The following is a 21,487-nucleotide window of genomic DNA, read 5'->3' on the forward strand; positions in this document are numbered from 1 at the left end:
GAGTTGACAGTTTACTTAAAATTAGATCGGTACATCGATCTGCAATGTGGCGGCGGCACGTTCGACGTCAGCCGTGCGTTAAGCGGCTCCTCCTGTTACGATTTACAACGTGACTTCGGCAAAACTTTTCGGTAAAGATTTGAAAGCTAGTCGATAAATAAAATAACGATATACACACATCTATTCCTTAAATTGACAGTCATTGGATACGTTTTTTCTTTACGTGTCAATTCATATCTATATATCTACGTCATTTATCTATCTTGACTTTTTTTCTCTTTTTTTTTTACATAAGAAACATAATTTTAAACATTTCAGATTATTATTAATTTTAATATCTTTTATAGCAGATTTGTAATTCTTATAAGTGACCATACATCGATTTATCTGTTTATCCATATATTCATCTACGTATTTATTTAAATAAATTTTAAAAGGACAAACAATCAGGATAAATATTTTTGTTGTACATAATAGTAAAAAAAATTGTGATTTTACTTTCGTATTATAACAAAATTGTGCGGTATATAAAAATATGATGAGACTTTGAGATGATAGATTTTTAAATGCTTACAATTAAATATTTTAAGTTAAATAATTATAATAATAGTAAATATATATAAATTATATAAATAGTTAAATAATTAAATGAAATAATTTTCTATAAATTTAATAATTTAAATATATAAAATAATATTAATTTTAAGTTTAATATTTTATATGTGTTGCTATAGTTCGAAACCAAAAAACAACACATATAAATACCAACAAACAGAAAAAAAAATTACTGATAAAATATTATTATACGTAGAAATAATTGAAATATCCGTAACACAAGAATTATACGAATGAAATTTTAATACAAACTTCGACGAATCCGATTCGTATTTCTACCCTTACTCCCCTTTCTATATATACATACATACATACCTACATACATACGTAGATGAACATAAAGGTATGTATTTAAATTCGCTAAACGTTATGTACGAGCACGTATAGCGAATAAAATGGCTTCGCAAATCGTCCCCGACTAAACGTCTAAATATAGTCGAGCATTCGGAGCCGTGAGGTTAAACGAACGATCGACACGAACATATTTCTCTCCTCTCTTTCTTTTCTCTTTTTTTTATTATTTTTCCTTCTTTCATCTTCATCTTCTTCTTTTCATTTTTTATTTTTTATTTTTATTTTTTTTTATTTTAACAAGAGGACACACAGATAAATAGAACAGATAAACTTGCTAGACAGAAATCAAGGAGTGAAAAACAGATATAAAAAGAGAAATGAATTAAAGAAAGGATAAGAAAAAAAAGTATACGTCATTACGAATTAATTTTTCATTTATTAAACAACCCCCTCCAACAACTCACCCCCATTTCTATGCTAATATTTATTTCTCTTTCTATTTTAATTTTCTCACTCACATCCTCCCCTCTCTTTTTATTGCATTTTTTTTCTCTCAGTTACTCTCATTCTTTCCCCCTCACCTCCTCCTTTCTTTCTTTTTATATATATTTGTCAGTATATTTCTTCATACACAATGTTCGATGGATGTTGGCCGATGTTCGTGCAAATATGACGTCATACTGTGGCTAAATTGTCTGTGAACTTTGAACTCGTGAGTAATCGGCCTGTCGACGTTCCTCGCCTTTCCCTCTTTATCCAACCACAAGATTGTTTTAATGCTTTAATGCACAAGAGAGTATACTTTTCTATTTTCTTTATTTTGTGTATTTTTTTAATTTATTTTATCTGTTATTTTTCTTTTCGATGCGTTCATAAGTTCGTGCTTGGTAGCAACGAGTCAACGAAACTTGGCACCTTTTTCTTCTTTCTTCTTCTTCTTCTTTTTCTTCTGGCTTATCGGTTCTCTTCTCATTTTACATTACCGAAGCAAGCTCAAGTATTATAAAGAATATCATGTTCACAATATCTATATACATAGAGATATGTATGTATAGTGTGTATATATCGTGTGGACCTACCTACTCATCAATATTTCTATCGATTAACATAAGTGACTCTCCAACACTTGGAAGAGCTATGTCATCGAGTTGTTATTATTTCAAGTATCGTTTAAATCCTTGATTTTATCAATCTGGATTGATCATATTTACTTACCGATTTAAATCGATCGGTTGTAAAAACATTGTTTAAATCGTAATATACATTTATTTATCGATTCGCATTTACGTTTAATATAATAACACGATAAAAATATAATATAAATATAAATGTAATAATAACATGAAAAAAAAATAATATAAGTAATTGATTTAGATTGGATAATAAAATAGCGAATTATAATGGGGATAGGTGGGTTAAAAATTGTAATAGGATTAAAAATTAAATTTTATAGTAAAAAATAATTGATATTATAAAATATATATGTAAGAAGTTTAAATTTAGATTCATTTCGATAATTATCGGCACGATAATTGTCAAATTATCGATTTGTTAATATGACAAATTGGAAAAGTATACAATAATTTATTTTGAAAGATATACTTTAAATTTATTCTCATATTTCAAGCTAGAATTGATAATGGATGTAAAGAATTTTTCTTTATTGGTTACAAAAAAAAGATAATGAAACATTATATAATATGTATGTCACTTTAGAAAAGATAAATTAGTTTAATATATAATACAACGTTTTAATAGTAGTACAGAACAAATTTATTCATTAATTTTCTTTTTGTTTTTTTTTTTTTTTTTCATCATTATCCACTGGCTTAATCAATTTTTTTTTTAAACGTGTATGTTAATTTGTATTATGTATGCATAATATAAAAAAAAATATATGAAAAGCTCGTTACTTCGGCTTTCAGGTATTTAAAACATTTTCGAAGGTAATCGCGAATTAGCATTTTTCATTTTCTTTTTTTTTTTTTTCAACGTTAAATATGAAAAATGAACATTTTTTCATTTTATAATTGCCATATTAAAGACTACTAGCAATGCTATTAATTACACTTGCTCGTTTTAAATACAAAATTTCGTTGAATAAAATATTAATTATTTTATGAATAGGTGCATTCAAGATATTACATGGTTCGTTTCTTTTTTTTTTTTATATAAATAGTGAGGAATACTGGTAACATTCATTTTACAGTCTACCATCAACAACTTTTTAAATTATTTAATGGATTAATAATCGATTACGAATATACTTGTTTGTTTGCACGTACAAAAAACTTGTGCTATTTATAATATAATAACCGGTCAACAATACGTTAATAATTTATAAACACTTTATTACAATGGGGGATTAATAATTTTTAAAATGATAATGATTAGAAATTATTATTAAAATAATATAATTATTATACATATATTAATAATAATAAAATATATAAATAATCCAAAATATTGGTATTAATAATTAATTAATTGTATATGTAATGGATGGATAAAATACTTTCTGTGTGATAACATTCAAATTTAGCCAGATTAATTCTCATAAACGATAGAAAAGAAAGAAGAAGAAAAATAACAAAAAAAAAGATAAAAGGAGGATATAAAAAAAAATGTCAGTGGGTAGTATCGTGGCACGTTGACACACGAGCTTTGCATTCGACGAGAAACGAGTAGGGGATAATCTGTAGTTCCTGCTTAAACGACAAGCGCTTTTGTACAGTCTACCAGTATTCAAATCCCCCCTGCGCACCCCCTCTTACATTTCCTAGACTGTTTCATACCTGCACAAATCAAATGGGCTTAGACAACGTCACCGTTGATAAATGAGAGATTCGAATATGAGCCGGCCGCGGATAAAACGGACAAATTAGTCTCCTCTACTATGCACTCACGTACGCACGCAAACACATACATATACACATACACATATGCGTACGCATATGCATAAGTGACTACTCAATGCAATGTAACGTGATGTAACATTTTGTCGCGAAAATTTCACGTTTGGACTCTGTAATATTCATCATGAAAGATGACAATGTTGCGAGAGAAGGAAGATTAATCCAAAATCACTGGCTTTTGTTGTATCATCTTTAATGATAAATTATCTTTGTTTTTAATAACAATTAACTAAATCAACGCGACAAATCTCAATTTCGTATATTAATATTAAATAAATTATATTAATATATATATATACATATATATTGGGTTGGCAAGAAAGTAATTTCGGCTTGCACCAATAATTAGCATTATGTTTATTTTGTTATTTTTTTGTTAATGTTAGCATTTTTTAGTTATTTAATTTAAAGTTCATTTTTTGTATAGAAATAATTGAGTTTTATTTCACATTAGAAAACCGAAATTACTTTCTTGCCAACTCAATATATTAACCCTTTGGTTATCAGATTCGATCTCAGATTTTGAAATTTATAATTCTCACTAATCATAAGTTATAAGTGATTTCAGTAAATATTCAACACAATTGTTCAGTATTATAAGAATAACTTATTATTTATTAGAAATTATTTATTTTTCTTTTTTTTGAAGGAGTACTATACAAATATATGAAGTTATTCAATTATTTCATTATTAATAAAATATTTTTATTTGTATGTCATTTCCAACGTGACTTACGATCGATAAGTGTTAATATTTAAATAAATCGATTTTTTAATATATTATAATATTTAAATACGAATCGGTAAAATGATTTTCTAGCATGGATTTTAATTATGTTCGATGTAAATGCAATTAAGTTTCGCCCATACTCCCCTTTACCCAACTTGTACTTATAAATCATTGTTCTAGGCGAATAAATAAAAAAAAATTCATTAATTTGAAATAATAAATTAAAAGGTAGAAAAAAAAACACACGGAAAAGGTTTTTAATTATTCACGGTAAATTACTTTTAATTTCATATCCGAGAACAAATGGATTATTGTCTTTCTCTATGATAAAAGGGAATTAAGAAAAGAATAATAAAAAAAAAAAAAAAAAAAAAAAACCAAAAATTTACGAGATAAAAATGTAGAATCATTCGTTCGGAATATTAAATATCTGAAAAATAAAATAAATAAAAAAATTCGATTGTGAAATTTAATTCTGAACAAATGCAAATCGCAAAGAAAGACGAAGTTGCTGCCGGCAAATGCATTTTAACGGTGACTCTTCGAGAAGGAGACAATACGATTGGAGGAGTCTGTGTTGCTAAAGGATATCCTTCGGACACAAAAGTTAACTAGAAGGAAAGAGAAAGAGAGAAAGAGAGAAAGAGAGAATTTCCGTCGAATATAAAGTACTAGCTTGCACGTTGAAAACTCTTCCTACGACAATCGGACAGCTGTCCAACGACAAAACGGACATCCTATGCAAATCGTCTTATACTATGGGTAACATCAATTCTTACGAGAAAGAGAAAAATAAATGCCGAAGAATTCATTTCTTTTATTTTCTTGCTTCAATAATATATATATATTTTCTATTCCTTTTCTTTTCTTTTCTTAGTCGAATATCAACAATAAGGAAAAAGATTCCTTTTTTCTTTATTTTTTTATTTTTTTTACCTTTCTTTTGCCGATAAATATTTTCTTATATTAAATTCTTTTTTTATATATCTCGTTCTTTTTTTCTCTTTTTAATTCATGGGGAAAATACAAATATTTTTTTTAATAAATTTGAATAGTATACAATCTTAATATAGAATAATTCAGTAACTCTTGCCACCTAAATAACTCCGAAACTATGATAGTTGCAGAAAAGTTTATTAAAAAAAGTTGCATTAAAAATTCAAGACTATAATATAACGTAAGTTTTATTTTAGAGATTTATAATTAAAGATTTATTATTTAGAGGTTATGTAAATCTTTAAGTACTGTAAGTTTTCAATGGATGCCGCTGTATTACAATACAATTTGATGTAGTCATTTCATAAGTTTTTTTTCAGATTTACATATGACATAAACTACTAACCTTGCTTTTTATATTTTTTCGTGAATTATTATTTTATGTCTTCCATTATAATTGTAGTATTATTTTGTATGTGTTATTATTTACTAAATAATTTAGAATTGAATTAAATCAACGTTTTATAACAAAGTCACAACAACACGTAACCAGTACATCCTAATGTGTATATATATATATATGATAGCAAATAGATATAAATATTAAATTGATTATATATTCTATGATAGAGAAGACAAAACAAAATATTAGTTGATTCAATATTTGAACGTATTTATCAAAAAAACATTCTCTTTTCTTTCTTACTCTTACTCACACCCTTTTATCTTTCTTATTTTATTCTACAAAGAGAAAGAAAAAAAGATCAGAACGCGTAAAGAAGACTTTCTTATTACTTGTAACCCGGACGTAGTCTTTACTCGTAAAGGAAAGAAATAAAATGGATAAAAACGAGAGATGCAAGAGGGGGTAGACAGTTTTCTCGTAAAATAAAGTTGTCCTTTCGTTTTGCAACTACGACGACACCCCCGAGAGAAAGAGATACAAAAAGAGAGTAAAACATAGTAAGCAAGAGAGAAAGAGATACAAAAAGAGAGTAAAACATAGTAAGCAAGAGAGAAAGAGAGAGAGTGAAAGAGACATATTAAGCGTTAGTATTCATCGGTACACTCGAGAGAAAGTATCTTTTGCTATCTGCGATCTTAATAAACGCTTGGCAAGCAGTACTCCATTCCAAATGAAATCCTTCAAATTCCAACTTTAATCCACTTGACACGTGGAATTCGAAAGAACGTAAAATGTGCGTCGGAGAGTATATTCTTCTTTCTTCTCATTCTCTTTTTCTATTTTCTTTTGACTCTTTAAACTCACTCGGTAATATATTTTTTCAAGAAATTCTATACGAAACAAAATCATCTATATATAAAAATATTTATCTTTTTCTTAAACCTAAACATTTCAACAACAAAAATATACCACAAATTTATCATTCGTAATCTTCGTATTCATAGAATTTAATTTAAAATTCCTTTTTCGACGGTATGAATACGAAATTCTTTTTACGATCATAGAAAAAAAAATAAATCCGAAGTAAAATCGTGTTTATTATTGATCTTTACCGATCTTGTCGACAAAAATTTTACCAAATCTCGTTGATGAAAAAGAGGATTAAAATTTTCTTATTGAAAATCAACCTATAGATTTATAAGAAAAGAAGAACTACTAACCTAGCATTTTGTATTCATAGGTGTAGTCTTTTTTTCCCCCATGTACGAAAAAAAGACTATTAAAATTTTCAATATAAAAGACGACGACAAATCCTACTCCTTCCTTAGATAACAATCTAAAATGTTCAAAAAAAAAAAAAAGAGCATTTATAACAATAGGCATACTTCTTCTTCACGTTGTGTATTGTAGGCGAACTCCCAATAGAGGAAGCCCAAAATTTTTGCTGAATCGAACGATCGAAGCGACCACCACCGCCCGATTTCCGTTTCTCGATGACTCACCTGTCGAGAATAAAAAAAAAAAAAAAAAGAGAGAAAGAAAAGGAGATGGATGAAACAAAAAAAAATGTTGGGTGATAAAATAACAAAAAAAAAAAAAAAACACTTCTCGAATTACTCGAGACATAAGATTTCCTCTCGATATATACCACCAACCAACCAACCCTCGTTAATAAACGTAGAAAGAATAAGAACGGGATGAAGGGAAAGGGGAAAAAAGGTGAAATCGAGTCACCCCTTCGCGAATTCGTTCGCCCCTTCGATAGTTATCGATATCGTGGCTTATATCGGGAAATCGACACTACACTACACTACACTACGACGACGACGACAACGACAACGATCGACACAACCCTTTTCCAAAATCCTCCGATAAACTTTTTTTCCTTCTTTTTTTTTATCCTCTTTTCTTTGTTATTTTTTTTCCCCCCCCCCCCCTAATATGTATTTTATTCCATGGAAAAGAAACGAGAAAAAAAAGAGATACAAATATTATACGAGTCTTGATTTTTTTTAGGTTATGTTTGAATTATTCTCTTAATTAATTTAATTTTTTTTTTTTGCTAGAAGATAAAAAAAGAAAATAAAAGAGAGAGAGAAATATAAAGATGATTGGAATAATTGATCTGTTTTTATTTTTCTTCATCGTACTTATCTTACCCCTTTTCTATATATATATTTATATTCATTTTATATTATATATATATATATTATTTTTTATTTTACTGAAAAAAGATATATAGAGAAAAAGAACAAGAAAAAAAAATAGGAAAAAAACGATTCGTCTACGTATATCGATCCTCATCTCTCTCTCTCTCTCTCTCTCTCTCTCTCTCTCTCTCTCTCTCTCTCTCTCTCTCTCTCTCTCTCTCTATCTTTTTTTCTCATAGACGTACACGTACATACACACACAGATACACATACTTTTTTTGTCTCTGTTTGTCTTTCGTTCAACCCTCCTACAACATGACCGTGAAAGCTTCCCAAGCTACCCACCTTGAATTCGCGATTTTACTTTCTCTCTTCGTGGACGTAGACGGCTCGAGAGATTCATGCTCCCGATAAGAGGAAAGGAGAGTGAAAAAGAGAGAGAGAGAGAGAGTGAGAGTGAGAGAGAAGCACCCTCGTTATTATCTCGATAATAGGCCTTGTCGCAAGCCACGTCCGGATAACACGGCAGCAATTTCACGATATTACGTCGTCGATAAAGACCCATCCTAAAAAGGGGGGTGACTAGGGGGTGTACGGAGGCAAGGGAGACAGTGCAAATATATTATCGATTTTTCCTTAACCACCCGTGTCCTGATATTTTTCCAACAAATTTTTTATTCAAATTCGATCAATCTAATCTATAATTATCTTATCTTTTTATTTTTTATTCTTCTTTTTTGTTACATATATAATTGTATATTTATTATATACAGTTATAATAAATGTATTTAATTATGTTATTAATTATTACATATTAATACATATATTGTGTATTATATTTAACATATAACAATTATGTGTTATATTAATTTTATTATATATATATTATTATATTATAATTATATTATAATTATAATATTATATAATTAATTATATTATTTTTATTGTATTAATATATGTATATATATTTATTATTAATGTTTTAATGATTGGTTTGAACATATTTTTAGCAAAAGATATCACATAATTTCTTTTATTAAATAAATAGTTTTGATAAACTGTATAGTAGTGTACAATAAGTATTCAGCACATAATTGAAAGAAAATAATATGTGTAAATTATGTGTAAATCACGTGTACTTTTTAATTAATCAAAAACGAAAAACACATAAATTTTATCTATCATTATCTCATATTTCAATTTATTTTATATATATATATATATATATATATATAATAAAATTTATTACTAATATTTAATTAAATTAAACAGATTGTTGAAAAGAGATGACACTTTAATAGTCTCCCAATGAAATATTATAATAATTTACCAAAAGACATTTATTTATATGAATTTTCAAGTAAATAACATTAAAGGTGCCAAAATAAATTTTCTATACGACATATGCCAAAAGTTTCTAACCATAAGTGATTTTAAACGGTCAATTATTCTTTTCGTGACAACTTTTTAGATTTGTCAGTAGGTTTGTAATTTTATAATTAAAAAAAAAAATATATATATATATATATATCAACATGCCAAAAAGTTGGTATTAAATTTTAAAACGATTTTAAAATAACAATTATTATTTCAGAGACAAACTTTGATATTTGAAATTAGGCTTATAGTTTTATAGATTAAAATATATATCAACTTGGCAACACACAGAAAGTTTCCGAATAAATATCAACCGATTTAAAATGAAATTATTTATTAAGTTTAAACCCATCCTGTTAGCATCGTTACTGTTTCAATATTGATTTGCATTCAAAATAGTCGAATTGGAGATTTGGTTCCTGCATAAATTTCACGATCAACAATATATAATAATAGACAAAATATATGCAAATAACTTCATTATAAATATAAGTTTATTTTGTTGAATATTTATATTTCATTGATTCGAACGATAACAATTTAATTGTTGCTTCGTTTAATAATGTACATGGATTAATGTTTACAATTTGTTAAATTCCACGTTAGATAGAATATTTTTCTTTTGTTTGGATCATAAAAGAGTTAAAACATATTTCCGATGAGAACACATCTCATAATCATAGTCGTAATAATAAAGAGGAATATTATTTTTCGTGTTGAACCTTTAAATGAACCGTCCCATTAGTTTACATCCAAAAAAAAGTATTCTAACGGCCAAATTGATAGAATTGAGGGGAAAAAAAAGAAAAAAAAAATGAGAGAGAAAGAGAGAATAAAAATGAAGGAACACGTCATTTGCCAACAATGTCGCATAACAGCTTTGTAAAACGTATTAATTGAAGTACAAATTGTGAAGTTTCCTAACAGAACGAATGTGTATCGTATAAAAACAACAAACGCGTTTATAATTAAAAAAAAAAAATACACATACAATGTATATATACAAAAGAAGAAAATAAAAAATAAAAAGGAGAATATTCCAATTATAATTTACAAAAAAAAAAAAAAAAAATAAAAACCTCATCCGTTTTCGTTGTTACAAGTAATGAACACGAAATAAACAAAATAAAAAGTAAAAAAATGAAAAGGGAAGGAAACAATTTTCCGATTATATATTTTGTTGTTGTTTTTATCTCCTCGATAAACGAGAAAAGTAATTAGTTAACTCGTTATAAACTCATTTACCTTATTTATTCCTCATTCGTCTTGAATTTTTTTTTTCTGTTATTTCTCTCTCTCTCTCTCTCTCTCTCTCTCTCTCTCTCTCTCTCTCTTTCTTTCTTTCTCTCATAACAAGAAAATCCTCGTTCATTTTCCTTCGCTAAGCTTTGAATTAGAGAGAAACGTATGTGAGTATATGCCTTTATACGAATTTAAGTGTGTGTTCGTTCGTCTGTGTATATATATATATATATGTGCGTATGAGAAAGAGAGAAAGATCGAAAATGGTTAAAGAAGATAGACAGAGATACAAGCTTGTTAAACGTAATTGGAGTTTCAGCTTCCTAATCGCTTTTGACCGAAGCAAGTTTAACCGCTCGTAAACGGATGCTAAGGCTGCGAAATTGATAACGGAAATCTCACTAGGCGTATGCAAACGTTGAAAGAGAGAATATTCGTTATTAGCTATTAAGATGCAAAAGAGACTTTTGAAATCGGCATGATCGTATATTTAAGTATAACTTACATATATCTATATATGTATATGTATATAAAGTGATGATACAAGTTTCTTACTGGGTCAAAACATTTTTTATAAACTAATTATACAAATTATATTCAGTAATTTGTTTCCATGAAATGATATTAATAACTTAATAACAAATCTTGGAAAAATAATAGAAACACATTTTTTATTTATATAGGAAATTTCTTATTTGTATGTTTGTAAAATAATATTTTATAAATTTCACGAATAATACGTATGCCAAAATAAAAGACAAACCAATAAAAAATAATTAATTTATGTTTCTAAAATTTCTATTAAAGCATGGAATTTTAGAAACATAACAAGACCTATGTTGTACAGAAATTTCATTTATATAGTATTTAAAAGAAAGTTATATGTTTATAAAAAAAAAAAATATAAAAAAGCAATATATTACACGTTAACATTAAAAAAATTATTATTAATATAGAAACATAATAAATATAAAATAAAATATATATGAAAATAATATAAAATAATATAATAAATATAAAAAAATAATAAAAAAAGTAATATAAAATTAAAAACATGAAGAAAATAATAATTCAATTAAATTATTTGTGATATTCTAATAGTCCTCACCGTGCGCACCATTTAAGCATCAAAAAAGGTTGGAACCACTTTTAATACGTTCACATTTCAAAGAGTTAAAAAAATATATAAAAGAAGTTTTACAAAGTGTTTGACTTTCAAAAAAGTAACTTTTGTATTTCATCCACATTATTAATAACACGTCTCTATAAAAGTTGTACGTAATATTATTATTATTAGTGCAAATATATGTTATGGTGGTATCATACGCGTTCCACCAATTAAAAGATAATCTTCTAATCCTGCTCATTCGAGAGACACACGGAGGCGGAACCAAGCTCTTAATATTATCGTCGTCGTCGTCATAGTCATCCGTTTATTCATAGAGGAGAGAGAAGAACGGGTCAAGGGTATAATCCGTCTCCTCCTTATTCGTCCTCCCTTGAGAGCCGAAGGTTAAACGAAAAGCATGTACTATGAGAAGAGAACAGTACATATATATATATAGATAAAGAGTGAGAAAGAGATAGAAAAAGAAATAAACTAAGAACAAGGAACAACATTTACACGCCCACACAAGTTCCATCTTAATTACTTTATATGACCCCTCAGCGCACACGGTTTTACGATCGCAACTTTTCTTATTTTAAAAGTCATCTCGAATCTTTATCTCAAATCTTCATCTCGAACTGTTCGTATTTGATTAGCACACCGGTCACATCAGTGGGTATTTTTAAATCATTACGTATAAAGTTATATATATGGTATATATTATACTAAAGAATTTTATTTCTTTTGGGTTTCTATTTTTTTATTATTACTTACTTTTTATGTTTATTCAATTTATGATAATGGACGTTTTTTAAGTATTATTTATTTATTAATAATAAAGAAGAATAATACGTTTAGTTAAAATTAAACGTAGATCGTACTATTTTAAACATAAATATACATTCATTTAAATTTTATATATATATATATATATATATATATATATATATATATATATATAGCATTATTATGTTAATTTAATGATTCGGTACTCATCGGAGGAGACATGAATGCGTGGATAAGGAAGCAAAGAGTTAACTACTCAAGAGTAACTCCCAAACGTACCATATTATTAATTCAATACATAAATATTAATATATTATATTTATATCAAATAATATATTACAATATAATCATTTTATTTAATCATATTTCAAGATTCAAAATTTCATTTAAAACTTAAGATATATATTAAACAAAATTATTAGAAAATATAATAGAAATTCATGAGCTGTAAACATAATCAAATCAATACCAATTAATTCTTAAAAGTGAATAATTTGTTATTAATTTAAATTTTAGAAAATAATGATTAAACGAATTATTAATTGTAAATTGATTGAACCATTTCGTGATTAGATTTTTAACAGATAAGAAACGTTTGTTTTACAGGTGCGAAAAGTGTGCGGTCGTTCGGATGTCGAACAACCGTCTGAAAGTAGTGGAATAGCACCAGATACAGTTGAAAGGTCATCAGAAGCCAGTTTAGAGATGCACGCAGCTGCACCGCCACCTTCATCGTCCTCATCTACAACCCACAGAATACTACCTAACAAGTTGCACACACAACTGGGAAATTTCTTGGCCAGTGTAGCAAGTTCTCGTACCTTCTATGACACCCTTGCTGATACTATTTGCGAAGATCATCCCGATAAAGGTTGTTGGAACGGTGAACGAGTTGGAGAGTGAGTAAAATTAATCTTTTCTTCAAAATTATTTAGATCTTTCTATTATTTAATTTATTTCATTATCTCAACAAACAACAAATTTGAAACTTCGATGAAACCCTGGTGCAATTGTATTAAACTTATACGACATTATATAAATGATTAAAAATTATTATTTAATAATTACATAAAACGCGTACTTAATTTATTTTTTTTTTTTTAATTACACGATGTTTATTATGAACTGTTATTAAAACGAACCACACAATGTCATCTGTTCTTGATAAAGAAACGGACGTTTGAAGGATAAATAAAAAGAAAAAAGAAAAGAATATATGAAATAATGAAGTACTTATATATACATATATACACACATATGTATTTATTTATATATATATTTACTTATATATACGTGCTTGGAAAACGTTCTTCGTTGATGACTCGATTGTCGACCAATATGTACTTCATTCTCGTTATTAATTCGCTGCATTTTCCTTGCAGCCGTTCTCGTTTTGTTAGCTACGACAATAATGACTATAATTCGTTGACATAATATCGCACCTGCTCGATAACGAACGAGTAACACAATAAAAGACGTCAGAACCTGAACGATACGTGTTCGACAATATTAAAAACTTCCATACGGTTGTTTAATTGTTTATCTTTAACTTGTCGTTCATTTTCAAATGTTTAATATTATGATTGGATGATTAAGTATTATCAAGTGTTCTTATATCAAAATTCTTGGAAAATTTTATTGTTTTCATTTTTTATTATTTATATATAAATATATATATTATTATATATAATAATATATATAAATATATATATTATATATATATATATAAATTATTATATATTTTTATAATAATTATTATTATATATAATATAATATATTATTATATATAATTATAATATATATTATAAATAATATAAATAAAATATATAGATACTATAATATATATATATATATATATATATATTAAATTATTCTAATTACATTTTTTCGTAATATTTTTTTTAATTAAAGGAATTATTACAAAAAATTAAAGAATACTTCGTAATGATTTCTAAGATAGTGTTAAGATAATTTTTCTGTATTATTTTTCTTTTTTTTTTTAACATATTTAACAATTTTCTGAGAAAGGGATAGAAATTTAATGTAGTTCTTCCATTATACTAAGTTCGTTAAAACGTTTCACCGCGAATACAAAGAAAACGTGTATAACGTTAGTTGTGAGAGTATTATTTCGGTATCAAAAGCGTGCAAACGTGTTATATTTATGAACACGCGAATACCAACAATCTTTGAATATGGAGATTGTAAATTTAAAAAAAAAAAAATTAAAAAAAAAAGAGAGAAAGAAAGAAAAGAAAGAAGACTACACATATCGTTGCATAAAAAAAAAACGAGAACTCGGTGACGTAGTACAACGCGTTGGATGCAAAATTCGTGAATCGAAACGATGCATGTTTTAATATGTAGACGAGAGAAAGCCTGAGGACTTTCACAGCGTTAAAAACAAAAAAAATATAAAAAAAATATGACAAAGAATATATATATATATATATGTACATGTATATATGTACTGGGCGAGTCAAAAGTTACTATAAATTTTTAGTTTTATGATCTAAAACAAAACATGAGACTAAAAGTTCAAAGTTTTTAAGTCAGATTTTTTAACATGTTGGTAGTTTTGCAGTTTGTGATATGAAATACAAGAATTATATTTTAAAATGTCGACTAATAATAATTTACATTTTTTCCTTTTTGATATAAGTTTGCAATTAAACGATTTAGAAAAGAAACAAATATAATAAAAACAGAAATTATATTAAAAATATTTCGGTGATAAAATAATTTAAAGTTATTTTAAACATACAATTTTGTAAGTTTGTAGTTTTTTAATATAGAAAGAAATTAAAACATTGAGTTAGAAAATTTGAAGAAAAATTATATTTAAATCATTTAAATCTTAATTTTCTCTTTTAATTCTTCAATCAAAAGAAAATGTTAGTCTTAAAATACAAAATTTCGTTATAGAATATATTATATTTTTAAGATTCGAATTTAGTAGTAGTATTAATACCATTTAATTGTAAAACCTATATTATAACTTGGAAAATGTCTCGAAAATGGGTAATCGATTCAGAATAAAGTTACATACATATATATAATATATAATACGATATATTGTATATATAATAAAATACATATTTCGTTAAAAATATTACATATATAATATATTACGAACAAAATTTTTAAAAAATAATTTTTATCATTATAATAAAAATTATATTATATTATATTATAATTTAATTTAATTTATTATTATATTTATTTAATAGATCATTAAATTATTTTTATGATCTATTAAATAAAAATTGTAAATAGTTACATTTTATGAAAGAAATTTATTAAATAATTAATTTAAAAAATTTTCAACAAAATATAATGTATAAATATTAAAAATATATCTCGATAAAGATTATTTTTGTGTAAGTATTAAGGACTAATAACTTATTTTACAAAAAAAAAAAAAAATAAAAAAGAGGAATTGAAAAGAAAAAGAAAAAGAAAAAGAAAAACAAGAAAAGCAGAACGATAAATAGATAGAAGGTAGAGAGGGAAAGAGAGAAAGAGAGAAAGAGAGAAAGAGACAGAGAGACAGAGAGAGAGAGAGAGATAGATAGATATAATACAAGTAGGAAGTTAGAATTAATCGTTAGAGGTCACAAGAGCCAAGCTTTATATCGCAACTTTAAAGTTTCCTACAATGATCCATCCCTCGACGACTGGGACGACCGACTTTTTGGTTGTCGCAATTTCGTCTAATTTTTCTCTCTCTCTCTCTCTCTCTCTCTCTCAACGTTTGAAAACTTGCCATATAAATCTACCTACTAAAATAAAAAGTAAAAAAAAAACTCTACTTTTTCGTTTCCAAAACTTTTTCGTACCCCAATGCACATATAAAAAGATATTTACTTCCTCTTTGACGAATTTCCTAATGATACTTAATTACGCAATATTTTTCTTCAATAAATTTTTATCTATCTCTCTCTCTCTCTCTCTCTCTCTCTCTCTCTCTCTCTCTCTCTCTCTCTCTTTCTCTCTCTATTTCATTTTATTTTTTTTTTGTTCCATCATTTCGTTCCCATCAAATATTTTAAGCAAACGTTTTCAACATTAAAAGCAAGTTAAAGTATAGAAGAAGAAAAAGAAAAAAATGGAAAAGAAACATTTAGCAACGATATCACAGGATGGAACATCCGAAGTAAAGTTAAATATCTTAGTTAGAGAAGTATAAATAAAGATAGTTCTCTTTTCTCTACAAGATGGTGGTTCATACGAGTATATAAAAGTAGTTGAAATAGATAAAGGAAGATAGAAAATAGTTTTGCTAAGATAAAGAACGGAATGTGTACGACTGTGGAGAAAAAAGTTTAAAAAAAAAAAATAAAAAGAATAAAAGAGAGAGAGAGAGAGAGAGAGAGAAAATAGCATCATCTAACTCGCTATTTTGTATTTTTTAAACAGACCGACACATCTTTTACGGTCACGAATTCGAATAATTAATTCTTTCAAATGCAATGAAAAAGTATATTGATTATGTTAGTATAATATTCTACGAATATTTTTAACGAGGATATATACACACTTATATGAAAACATATATATACATAAATAAACGAATATAATAATTAATATACACGTATTAAGTATAAATACTCATACTCATGTATTAGCATACATGTAGGATAAATTAATATACGTACCAAATTTATTTCTTAATTTTCTTTACTGACGTGAATTTTGTATCGACAATTATATTTTTTATTTTGAAAGTATTTGTATAATATAATATTATAATATATAAATTATTGTATAATAATATTAATAATAATATGAAATAACAAAATAATCATTTGTATAAAAACTTACGAAGCGAAAGGAAACTCCGAGAACGTACGAGATAATTCATAAATTTTTTAAATATTTAAAGCAAACTATGTTCCAGGAAACCTTTTCAACGAGTTCTACAAATTGTTGTTTGCACATCCATAATTGAATCGTTTATTTTGAAATTGGTGTATATTCATTTCTTTTTATTTTAAAATGAAATATTACACATAATTTGTGAATTATTTAATATAAACTTTTTATTTATAACTAGTTAATATTTATTATCTTTTAAAAATACCAATATTTTGTTTTCCACAAAATTAACCGATAAAGGAAATCACGTAATGAATAAATTATGAAATTGATGTAAATTCAATCACAGTACGCAAATATATTTATTTTATCAAATACACCGAAAAAAGAAATTTTTATAATACAATCGAATTACATATTGAACAAAGTTAATAATAAAATAAATAATATAAAGTTAATATATAAGTTTAGTATATTATATATATATATATATAAACACTGCTAAATTAATTTATATTTTCTTTTTTAAATTGACCATTAATATTTTTATATTTAATTTTCTCGAAAAAACATCAAAAATAAATTGACACCATTTTCAAAATAAACCACATCACGTGTTATATATTACACATTACACATATATATTAATATCATTTGTCATGTTATAATGGTGTAAAAAACTGGGTTACGTTAAATATTTTTGCACTGATAAGGGTGTTGTGAGTCGTGAAACGACAAAAATTTGAAGACCACTGGTTTAAAGGAAACGTACTTTGCTTACATATGTAGGACAAGTAAAGCTTATAGGAAAAGAGAAAAGTGTGTGTATATGTGTGTGTGTCCCTCTTTTTTTCTTTCTCTCTCTCATTGCGACATCGTGACCTCGTATCTACGAGACGAAGAAGCATTTGGCTACATTCGCGTTGAGATCGGTGCGACATAGTGGCGCCCATTTCCTCTTCTTGCCAGACTCTTTGGCGGCTTGGCGTCCCACGGGCTACGTTCGACCTCTTCTCCCACTTTACTAACTCATAAACACACACATCCACATACACATATACGGATTCAATATACGTACTATCGCACAACAAACTATTATCTACCATTTGCTAGATTTTATGTATACATATATGTATGTTTATGTGTGTGTATGTGAGGGGGTGTGTTTGTGTAGTATTATACTTACGTAGATCATGTCTGTTAACACTTGCAACAATTGGAACGGGTTGGTCGCATAGGAAACGAGGTCACCTAATTAAATATATGTCACCGAGAAACCTTCCCAATAAATATTTGAGATTTCTTTTTATTTCTTTTTATAGTTTTCATGTAAATGTCAAGTGCACATAGAAGAAGTGTTGACAAGTTGTAAATTACGTGTCATTTATTTGTATATATATTATAATACAAAGTTAATATTTTCTGAGTATATATATATATTATTATGGAAGATATATGTTATCAGAGTTTAATATTTTATTGTTAATTAATTAAATATTTTATGAATTTTTTGGTTTATTCGATTGTGTCCTTATAAATAATTTAACAGTTAGTTCATATAATTTAATCAAAATTAATGTTTATCGAATATACATATTGTTTTAATATAGTATTTATTATTTTGCACGATACTAATATTTTTTTTTTTTTAATAATAATAATATTATGCAGACATATGTTATATTTAATCTTCCGTATTATAAATTACAAACAGAAGTAAAAAGAAATTCAATTAGTATATACAAACTTTTAAATAACATTTCTCATATTGAATACGTTTTTTTATTATTATTTTTGTCTGTTTTTTTTTATATTAATTCCTTAATTTAAATTTCATTTCATTTGTTTCTAACGACGCCAAACCCCTAACTCATCGATTATCGATAATAATCGTCGTTGGCGCCACATCGTTTTACGAATTGATCATCGTTGATTCATACAATCAGTGAACGATATACGTTCATACAGATTAGTATTCGTTTGATCTTACGAACCAACCGATGGATTTAATATATGCAGAAGAGATTAAAAAATAATAGAAAGAGAGAGAGAGAAAGAGAGAGAGAGAGAGAAAAGTATCTCGCTTCTTCTTTTTTATTTTATTTTTACATTCATTTAATTAATAATTCTTCCTTTGATTAATAAATTCTCTCTCTCGAACTGGCTTCTTAAACAAAAAAGGAAAAACAATTTCTTTTCGTTAATATTCCGCTTGTATCCTAACTCCCTCCCCCATACCACCACCACCCATTATTCTTTTTCTTTTTTTCTTCTTTTCACCTTCTCCGTTTCTACCCCTATCTTCTCGTTTCATTCCACCCCTTTCTTTTTACTTTCATGTAATATCATTCGCATACATCCTATTCACTGTCTACCTTGTCATTTAATATTTCCAACATGGTTACCACTTGTTCTTAACTCTACCATTGGAATTTTAACCTGACTGTTATACTTCCGATGATTTTTTACCTGATCTCTTTTACTCTTACTTTGTTATATAATATGTACGTATATATATATAATAATGTTCGTTATTATACATAATAACGATTTTACTATTACACATCTTTTTTTGTTTTTTGTATTCCATCTTGTAACTTGTTTTTTTTATCTATAACGATCAGGATTGAGATAACTGATATTATGTAAAATTGCGGATATAAAATTTTTTTTTAAGTATCTATTCGTTACATATAAACGATTAGAAAAATTACTTATTTATTTCTGAAAAGTTCTGTAAAAAAATTCATAGCAATAAAACGTGTTACGTAAAACGACGTATGTCGTTTGTATGTATCGTTTACAATAAATAAACCTTTGGAAATATCGTTTATTAAAAAGGTTTAACCCTTTGAGAGTGCTAAATATTTTTAAGTAAAATGTTTTGTAGGAACGGAATAATTTATTATTAACTAGATTCTTATAATAAATTATATTTAATAATTAAAGATTTTTGTTTCTATGAATATAATTTAATTAATTAATATAAACATTACACTATTTTATATTAATATTAACAAATACGTATATGCGTCGATAGACCACTCTGGTAATTTTTACCAAACGCATATATGCGTCCATAGCACTCAAATGGTTAATCAATATCTTACGAATAATCCGACATTTTGTTATAATTTTTACAATATATTTTTCTTTTTCTTGTTTTTTTTTTTTTAATATACGTTTGTTTTTAACAATGATCCAACTATTTTTTTTTTTTCGTTACGATTAAAATAATTTGAAGAATACATTTTCATTTCTTTTAAAATATTTTTTAATTATCTCTTTCGTAACATTTGTATTTAAATTAAATAAAAGAATGTAATTTAAATTAAAATTCTTTTTTTTCTTATTAAACCAATCAAAATTGTTTAGTCGTTTTATTGGAAAAAAAAATATATTTCTTGAATTATTTATTATTCGCAATAGTAAAAGAAAAACGGTAGTAAGGGGGATAAGAAAAGAGGGGGGTAGTGAATGAGAGAGAACCTTCGAGCGCTTCTTTGAACCTCGATTACCGACTTACATTCAATAAACGTCATTACAACGAACACGCCGCTGTGGTACGGCCAATTTTCCATGATTACTAAATTGCAAATAAAGGAGAACGCATAACAGATAACGATCCTTTCTCCCCACCCAAATACCTCCCTTTCTGTTACAGCACTGGTGTTCCCAATATCATCTCGTTCTCTTTTTCATCGTAGTATTAAGATTATACTCGCGATGATACGCATTGTAAGAAAATAATCTAATAATAAAATTATTATTATTATTATTATTATTATTTATTCGATTAAAAGAAATAAATAATTTGTTTGAAATTGTGTCGAATGGTTAAATAGTTTATTTTCAATATATCAATTTAATACAATTTCATAGATTTTGAATAAAAATTTATATTTTAATTTATTATTATAAATATATATGTAATATATTATAAATTATTATAAATATTATAATATATTATAAATTTATATTTTAATAAAGTTATATATTAGTAAATATATTAATAAATATATATATATAACTTATATAATATATTAAACTAACTAAATTATTATACTATATAATAGTTATGTATACTATTATATATATATATATATATAT

At 26.2% G+C, this 21,487-nt stretch overlaps 1 protein-coding gene across 1 annotated transcript in view; it reads left to right on the forward strand.

The window, feature by feature from the left end:
* Positions 1-21,487, forward strand: part of dally (division abnormally delayed protein) — a 121,282-nt gene that overhangs the window by 81,524 nt on the left and 18,271 nt on the right. Inside the window, exon 5 of the mRNA XM_015319989.2 lies at positions 13,166-13,458. Coding sequence (XP_015175475.1) covers positions 13,166-13,458 — 293 coding nt within the window. The remainder of the gene's footprint in view (positions 1-13,165; positions 13,459-21,487) is intronic.

The sequence above is a fragment of the Polistes dominula genome, unplaced genomic scaffold (assembly GCF_049000335.1).
Source record: "Polistes dominula isolate Pdom_NZ unplaced genomic scaffold, Pdom_raw_medaka contig_33, whole genome shotgun sequence".
Taxonomy (NCBI): Eukaryota; Metazoa; Arthropoda; class Insecta; order Hymenoptera; family Vespidae; genus Polistes; species Polistes dominula.